At 46.4% G+C, this 9350-nt stretch overlaps 1 protein-coding gene across 1 annotated transcript; it reads right to left on the reverse strand.

Moving 5' to 3' along the window:
• Positions 1-6701: 6701 nt before the first annotated feature.
• On the reverse strand, positions 6702-8731 carry ndufa12 (NADH:ubiquinone oxidoreductase subunit A12). Its single transcript, XM_064342532.1, has 4 exons — positions 8574-8731; positions 8077-8159; positions 7796-7883; positions 6702-6998 (listed from the first exon to the last, which is right to left on the reverse strand). The coding sequence occupies exons 1-4, from the start codon at positions 8660-8662 to the stop codon at positions 6818-6820; spliced, it is 441 nt and encodes a 146-aa protein (XP_064198602.1). The 5' UTR covers positions 8663-8731; the 3' UTR covers positions 6702-6817.
• Positions 8732-9350: the final 619 nt, after the last annotated feature.

Below are 9350 nucleotides of genomic sequence, written 5' to 3' on the forward strand. Positions count from 1 at the left end.
CTCTAAACACTCGGTTTGACCCCCCCCCCCCCAACCCCTTAAATTCTATGACAGTCAGAACTAAAGGAACTAGAGGAAGAGCTGCTGAATGTGAAACAGGGGTGGGGGCGTGTGATATCTCACAGGAAACACAGCGGACAGCACAGTACAGTATGTCTAACAGGAAGTAAGATATTGTTCTACCCACCCCACCCCCCCCCCCCCCCGAATGTACAGTGAACATTATATTAAAAACTCGGCGAGCCCTTTAGCACAGAAACATAGATAGGGTATTTCCACTTCCACAGTAACAGGATTACGACACGACTGACTGTGGCATCGCCCCCAAGAGGGAGGGATTTCATTCGGTGAGGAGGACGTGATCCCAGCCTTCGGGCACCATAAAAGCGAGACAGAAGAAGAGGCGGTCGGCTGCACATCCTTCAGATGAAGTACGTGTTGCTCCGTGCCTTAAAACGGACAAGGGACGCTGCTGCACTGGGACGGGTTTACAAAGATGCCATCATGCATTTGGCCTAAAAAAAAATACATAAGGACAGAAAAAAAATGTAGGGATGGACAATCATCAAAAAAGAAACTGTTTTTGATAAAAGCATCCACCTCAGCTAGCATCCCACATTAATTCAGTAGAGTTAGAGGCTCCAGAGATTCCAGGGTGCCAAGGGCCATGTGTGGAGTGTAAAATGGTAGGATGGGAATTCCAGGGGATCTTGAGCACGTTTTGAGTGCCTGCGTGACTCTCAAAGTGAGCTGTGCATTTAGAATGGGAACCCAGTGGATCTGGGGGAGATAGCGTGAACCTGAAAGAAGCGGCTGGCGACTCCACATGTATCGGAGGAGGCATGTGGTAGTCCACATCCTCCCCAGACCGACAGAAGGATAGCGCATCGACCAGGACCGTGATTCATACGGGGACTGGTATAACGGGTAAATTGGGGAGAAAATGGGAGAAAAATGGCAACAACAAAAAAAAGAACGGGAACCGAGAGAGGAGACAACACAGCGCACCAAAAGACCACAGCACTGTCGCGCAGGACTGGGACACGGCCATTTTTTTACACAGCAACCAGAGCAGGGCCACATTTTTTTACACACCACAGAAACGAACAGTGCCGAACGAAACCGCCACACAGCTCGTGACTCGGCACGCTACGACAGACGGCCGGGCGCTCTCAGACGTCCCAGAACACCTTTCTACAGATAAGGGACTGCATCGAAAAAACCACGTTAAACGTGTCAGCGTGTCGGTTTTTTACCGCGTAGTTCCGTTTCGGAGTTGCTCATCAATCCCGGTTCGGTCACAGTCTCAAAAGGGCCCACGCTTAGCACAGTCCCTGCCGGCGGGATGGATGCACCGTGAGTAGGCTTTCGGATCTCGCGCGCACAAAGAGCCTTCCTTCTGAGGCTGAGTCACGCTGGTGGCTGACTAGGCCGAGCGGATCGGGTCCGATAAGGCGCCCGCGTGAAGGTCAAAGGAGGACAGGGACAGAGCGAAGGACAATAAATGAAAGTGAAAGGAAGGAAATAGAGAGAGAGAGAGATAGAGAGAGAGACAGCAGTTGTCCTGAGGGGACGGCACACTGCCATCTCACATGAGATGAGCAAGGAGGTCTTCTTAATTTAACATTAAAAGGGGAGCAGGCAGTTGGTGCTCTTTTCATGTTTGAAAAAAAAATGGTATCCCTTGGCGGGTTACAGAGGTGGAACCATGTAGAAAGTGCCATGGCAGGTGCTGGAATCCCCAACCGCACGGGGGGATTCCTGAATGGCCTGAAGGGTGGGGCTGTGTTCCGGACCACAGCACACACTTCGTCCTGATCAAGGAGCTTAACAGCTGCGTACAAATTAAGACAAACCTGTAGTTACTTATTGCATTTATTTTAAATATTCACATTCTCTCATTTTTGAAGGTTAATCGAAAATATATAAAACATATTTCACAAAAAAAATAAAATAAGAACACAAACTTTTGGACTAAAAAGGTCTTGCTGGTTAGCAGCCATGTACTAGATAAAGCTCTTTGTTTGTAACTGAGACGATCATTCAGTTCCTGGTCTGAACATAACTCCGTGTTCTTCCGCTTCCTCCTTACTTACCCACATAAGACCTGGATATCTTTCATACGGACATGAAGCGTCCTATTCTGCTGAATGGTGTGCAAGTACTGATTTACTCCCAACAAGGTATTCCCCAAACGGCCTACTGACATCTACTGCCTCTCCAAGCGATGACACTGAAACTATGGACACTAGGGGTTCTAAGGGGTAAACACCTTATCTCACTCTTGGGAGCTTACGTGAACAACACAAGATTTCGATTTAGTCTTTCTCATTACCAGGAAATGAGAAAAGTTTCCAGAAATGCTCGTTCGGATCATTGACTTCCGCATTTAAAAGTTTCGCCGCTTTCAAGATGCAGCGGTCGGTCAGTCAACCACGAAACGGCATTTGTTGCACGCTGAGAAAGGGACACTTCCACTAATTACACCTACAAAGCCAGTGTTTCCGGCAACACTTTTTCTGAGCTAACCTGGCATCACCGGTGCGGTCTCACATGTCGAGGACAACAAAATTGATCCCAATCCTGTTCTCAAGGCCAGTCAATAAAATCCATAATGGATCGTCGCAGCAGGAACACTGAACCAAGACAGGATCCTGAGCTTTCCAAGACATAGTAGACAGTGCCATGTATTTATTTTGCCGTTTATATTTATACATATTTATTCTTCCAGGAAGGAGCTCAAATAAAGCAGTCTGTTACGCAGAGCTCTAGACCCACTGCACGTAGCCCCACAGCTAAAGTAAAGAACAAACATCCGTGTGTTTTTCCTCTGTTCGCTCATTATTTTCCTCATGAATCCTGGTCACACTGACAGAAAGGCAAACGTCACAGTGAGTGAGTGAGTCAGGAAGTAAGTGAAGGTTTGAATGAGAGCAAATGAGAACCAGAGTGTGTGTGTGTGCTAAAGTGTGTATACCCAGCTAACACACACAAAGGTGCTCACAATGGGACTGGAATGTCTTGGAAAGTTTATAACATTAGCACTGCAGGGCAGCAATGTTGTGAGAATGTTTTGACTGCTGTATGGACCTTTTCTGCCTCTCCAACCTTTCTATATGTCCTAGAAGCTTACGCAGTGAATGAACAGTAATTTTCAATGTTTCATCACAGTCTCACTCTTTCTTGTATGGTTGCAGGATGAGCCAATTATTAATTATTCACTAATTATTAAACGAACCCGTCAGTATTTAAGAACAATCAATGAGTTTACAATTTCATTCAATACCACCATTCACGTATAAACGCGGAAGCTCAAAACAAACATTCGGTTATTAACGGCATCTTCCAAATTTAGAGACTTGCACTTGGATCGAGCCAGGAGCCTCAGCCAGCACATGGATGTGCCAAAACGTAACTTACAGTGATAAGTAATGTGCCCCTTTCAGGCAAAAAGGGAGCAAACAGACTAAGTGCTTTGCAGCTGTTTTTCTTTGTTTGACTATAAATACTGCTCACATAAAAGATATGCTCTGCTGTGTCTGACAAGGACATCCTGAATCACCCAGAGCACAGACTGACAAAATTGCATTTCCTGTTCATTTTCTCAACAAAAGCCCTTTCCTTAGAAAAAGAATGAGAATGAATTTAATCTTCGCCAAGTCAAAACCACCGCACAAAAAAAAAAAAAAAACGAGAGTCTATTTTGGAGTAATCACCAGACTCAACACACTGTGTGGGGTGGGGGGGGGGGGGTGGGGGGGGCAGAAAAAACAAACACTGGTGGTTACACTGGTGGTTACACCGGTGGTTACTGTAAGACAACAGGTTTTCCATCAAACCACTTTCTTACCTCGCCGGCATCCCGTGAGAACAGCGACGATAGTCGGATCCTTCTCATTTACTTGAGTAAGCCCCCTGAAATATTCAGCAACAGGATACAGGGCAGGCCTTAGCAAAATGAATTTTGTAGCCGGGCCGATTCAGCTGCTCAACTGCGATGGCCAACACTGGACCACACGAATCAGCGGTGCTCATCCCGATTTCTGTGGTGTTAATGAAGCGGCCGTCTGGGTCCAAGTGCAACACACATGCTGAAAGTTCCTGTGGTGTTCAGTAGACCCCTGCCTGAATCATACTACACAAACAGAGCACGCTCACCTCTCTCATGATCCACCGTCCTCACTTCTCCGTGCTCCTCGGGGGATGGAGGGGCTCTGTTCTGCTTGCTCTGTCCCTCCCCAGGGGCGGAGGGAGAGACGCCACGAAAACGCGAGTGTCCGGTCACGTGACGCGGGCGATAACGCGACGCCGCTCCGAACGCCGAGGTGTGAAATACTGCGGCCTGCCTTCAGCCCCGCTGGGGCACGCGCCAGCACACACACCCATCAACACCCAAAACCCGCACACACACCCGCCAGCACACAGACACGCCAGCACACACACGCGCCAGCACACACACCAGCACACACACCCATCAACACACACCAACACACACACCCGTCAACACACACCCGCCAGCACACACCAGCACACACGCGCCAGCACACACACCCGCCAGCACACACACATCAACACACACACCAGCACACACACCAGTCAACACACACACGCCAGCACACACACCAACACACACCCGGTCAACACACACCCGCCAGCACACACGCCAGCACACACACCCGTCAACACACCGCCAGCACACACCAGCACACACACCCGCCAGCACACACACCCATCAACACACACCCGCCAGCACACACCCATCAACACACACACCAGCACACACACCAGTCAACACACACCAGCACACACCAGCACACACACGCCAGCACACACACCCATCAACACATGCCAGCACACACACACATCAACACACACACCAGCACACACACCAGCACACACACCCGTCAACACACACCAGCACACACCAGCACACACACCCGTCAACACACACCAGCACACACACCCATCAACACACACACCCGCCAACACACACCAGCACACACACCTGCCAACACACACACCCGCCAGCACACACATGCCAGCACACACACACCAGCACACACACCAGCACACATGCCAGCACACACACCCGTCAACACACACCCGCCAGCACACACCAGCACACACACCCATCAACACACACACCAGCACACACACCCGTCAACACACACCCGCCAGCACACACCAGCACACACACGCCAGCACACACACCGTCAACACACACCCGCCAGCACACACCAGCACACACACGCCAGCACACACACCCGTCAACACACACCCACCAGCACACACCCATCAACACACACACCAGCACACACACACCAGCACACACACCAGTCAACACACACCCGCCAGCACACACCAGCACACACACCAGCACACATGCCAGCACACACACCCATCAACACACACCAGCACACACACCCGTCAACACACACCAGCACAAACACCTGCCAACACACACACCAGCAGACACACTCGCCAGCACACACACTCACCAGCACAGGACTGAGAGAGAGAGAGATGGTACATTAAAAAATTAACTCTAACGGGGCTGGAAGGCCTGCTCTGGTCATTATGTGCTATTTAAGACCATACTGCGTCATGCTATGTTTGACAGCCCTTACGTTTGAGAGTCAAAGCTAATAATTTGAAATGGGGATAGATGGTTAGATGGATTAGATTATGGCTGATGCTCATACACCTGCAGCAGGACAGTAATGTAGTGATGTACTTAATGCCACAGTCTCTCACACGGTATACAGTGCACAGTAGTTCTTCCCTTTCTCTGAAAAACACTTTGACACGCTGTATTTAGAGAGCCCTGTCACCACACTAATCTCTCTCTCCAACACCAAATAACCCACCATGAGAGCAAGACACTGAACAGAAATGTCTCTTTTCTCACTATTGGTCTGTAAGAGTGGTATTGTTCCTCTTTCCACAGCATTGCTGTATTCTGTAAGGCTGTTCTCCCCATGTCCACTAGAGGGGGTCTCTCTCTCACTCTCTCTTTCTCTTTCTCACTCACACCACAGCTTGGCCACTGTACCATCGGCCTGAAATAAAGCAACTTCCTGTTAGCTGAACCCTCTATCTATGCCACCAAACTACTTCAACTGATTCAGTGCACTGCTGGGACCCAAAGTCACAGGATGTGAATAAGGGACATTTGTTCTTAATGGTATACACTGTCGTTTCTAACATAATGTTACCTTAAGGGGGTAAATTCTGCAATTCTCTTTAAAATTGTGTTCAAAATTCAGAGTTTGCTATTACAATGGTATTGCAAAAAAAAAAAGTCACTGTTAATGTGGAAACAAACTAGTTTTGATCTGCTTTAACATTCAGCAGAATCATACATTAAACCACAGGCTCGGTGCTGGAGAAAGTATCAGAGAGCACAATAAGGTACCCACGTGCGTGCTCCCTGTTCAGATTCCGAACAGTCTGAAAAGGAAACTGACACACCTACGGATTTATTCAAACCGTAGCTGGAAACCTGAAGTAAGCAGAAAATGCCACAGCAAGAATACCTCGGTCATGAACCCAGAGCAACAGCATTATGAGAAAAGACTGAAAGCCATCCCACTGCACTGAGACTCGAGTGGGAACTTGCAGCGTATTAAAACACAAAGAAAATCAAAACATATTCCCCAATAGTATTGCTCCCATAGTGAACACACAGATTGACTTCATAATGTTTTTAAGCCTTATTTTTATTACCAGAAGCAAAATGTTCTGGAGAACACATACAGAACAGGAGAATTATAATTTACAGTTTTGGGAAGTAGTGTGGCCGGGGGGGGGGCTGGGATCACTCACCCCCAGTATTGGGGGGCACCCATTCATGTATCTTCTTCCTGGTGGTGGAATAGGGGACGTACTGCTTGGCTGAGCCACTCAGGTTGAAATTGTGGGTTTCAGCCAGGAACTTTCGGGGCACAGGGGGGTGGGTAGTGGGCGGGTCATCTGTCATGCAGTGTAGCCAGCGATGCCTGCATGATGTGGAAAAAAAAAAAATTTATTTAAAAAGAGAAAAAGCAAAAAAAAAAAAGATTCTAAGCATAGGTGCTACGCCTACAATAATGCCACAGGCATTGGCTGGTACCTCAGCTGGACCCAGCAGTTAGTGTTATGAGCACAAACAATTTTAAAAACATCAGAAACATTCCTAGGCATTAATATATCTGATGAAAAACATGTTTTCAACATACAAAGAAGAAGAAGGGTAGCTGAGAGTATGTGATCACTGTGGTTATTTCTGTAGGGAACCCTGAAAAGTGCCAAACTCTTGGTGCTGTATAGGTAAGGGGTATGCCGCCCCACCAAGACGTAACTTGGCAGGATGGCATACCTGCCATCCTAATAACAATACTTGATGATGGGAGCAGGCCTTAAAGCATACAGGCTTTCACTTATCTACAGTAGGAAAGCTCAAAGTTGTGGGTTTACTCGGCTGAACTTCAGCAATGGCAAATGGGCCAAAATACTACTATTCCTAATTGCAAAGTCAAGCATATCATTTTGCAAAGAAGTCGTTTCAGATCTTAGTGCATACTCATAGTTCACTTGTTTAAAATCTCTTTTATAAATGTAAAAAGTGATTCAAGCAAACATTCATAAGTTATATAAAGCTGAATTTAAAAACAAAGGTAATCTGTTATATTAATTCATTAATCTAACCAATGAAACCTGTTCAAATAAATATTTATTTAACACTGTGCGTTTATGGCACCGAATTTCACAACATAAAACACTGAGAAGGTCCATTTCCAAACATGCAAAATCTTACCACTCAGCCGGCACCATGCTTCCATCCACCGCCCAGACGGTGTTCTTTCCGTTCATTTCCGTCGTGTAGATGACCCATCGGTGGCGACCTGGGAAGAGACAAACAAATGACTCTTGCACGGACTATTCTATGCAAAGCAGACACAGGAAGATGCGGAAAACAAGCTGGAATGATCGGTGATGTAACAATGTCCGGGTCTCCCCAAACATTACTATCTTTTAATTAATAACAATAATACACACACTACACAATTATCATGTTTCCACTGGACTGAGACTTACCAAAGAAGTAACGATTGTCTTCGTAATACTTGTTGCCATACTTGTCGACGCCAACGAGAGGTCCGGTTTTTAAATCATTTACTCTGTAGAACATAAATACAACATTTGCCAAACGCTTGTTTGCTATCCGTTATTTTATCCCTCTTTGTTATGATCTCGCCACTAGTCTATCTCCCCATGTTCTCACCAACCGTTCGCTACCTATGTGTAAATGAAAAACGTAAACCCACATGGACAGAATAACACAGATAAGTGTAAACGAAAAATATTAGATTGATATCAAGGCAACTTTCTCATAGAGTTAGGCAACGTCGTTAGCTTACTATTGTTATCCGACTCCCCAAGCGCTAGTTTGATACTCCGATAGCTACCGTCAGGACACAGGGACCTTGCGAGGTCATAGCTAACTAGCAGACACTCGTTAATTACAGTCAAGTTTCTAGCTAAGGAAAGCAAATGAAAAGCAGGTACATCAATTACCTCCATAGATTACCCACCTAAAAAACTGTAATAAAGCCCCACGTATGCCACCATGACCTCCTAACTGCTGGAAAGCCCTTCGAAATACTTGTACATACTCCGCCATCTTCTGACGGAAGTACCACAGGAACCCGGAAGTAGTCCTGTCCTTCAGCAAGTAATCCGCTCTCTACATTCCCTGTAAAAATAGTTCCATCAATAAGACTTACAAATTGAACACATCACTAGCATTATTGTGCTTAAGAATTCCGCTAAGTATGCGATACAATCGCATTTCTCCTGACACTAAACTTTTGGACCACATAAATACGTTAACATACAACTCCACTGTGCGCTTGCACATTCATTCCACATCTAAACCCCAACCCCGTTCCAACCAACCACAGGAGGGCTAAAGAAACAGGTGAAAATACCGCAAGTCTATGGATATGTCTGCAGTGGTCTCATATCATATGTAAAACCACATTGTGCTACTCTAGTGTGCATGGCGCAAAAGCGGAACGGTTGAAATACAAAAGAGTAGCTCAATAACAACTCTGGTGGTGCCCCTGCGTTAGCTGATGGCCACGTAACCACACCTAACGGTATACTATTGTCTTACATAAAACTGACAGCACTGATTGATTTATCGATATATATTTTAAAGTGTCGTGTATCTTACGATGCCCAGCCTTTTACACTAGGCTACATTAAAGCAGAACATTCATACATTGTATATTACATTGACTGTGAGCAGAAATCAATGAGACAGAGACTGGCAATAATGATAGTAAAGAGAAAGTAGACATTAACAA

The sequence above is a fragment of the Anguilla rostrata genome, chromosome 7 (genome assembly GCF_018555375.3).
Source record: "Anguilla rostrata isolate EN2019 chromosome 7, ASM1855537v3, whole genome shotgun sequence".
In the NCBI taxonomy this organism is placed as follows: Eukaryota; Metazoa; Chordata; class Actinopteri; order Anguilliformes; family Anguillidae; genus Anguilla; species Anguilla rostrata.

Excerpts from the sequence above, each read along its gene's own strand:
- ndufa12 (XM_064342532.1), bottom strand. The coding sequence starts at position 8,662 with ATGGCGGAGTATGTACAAGTATTTCGAAGGGCTTTCCAGCAGTTAGGA. Across the intron at positions 8,160-8,573 it reads GCTTTATTACAGTTTTTTAG|AGTAAATGATTTAAAAACCG; the intron begins GTGGGTAATCTA and ends TATGTTCTACAG. Across the intron at positions 6,999-7,795 it reads AGCATGGTGCCGGCTGAGTG|GCATCGCTGGCTACACTGCA; the intron begins GTAAGATTTTGC and ends CACATCATGCAG.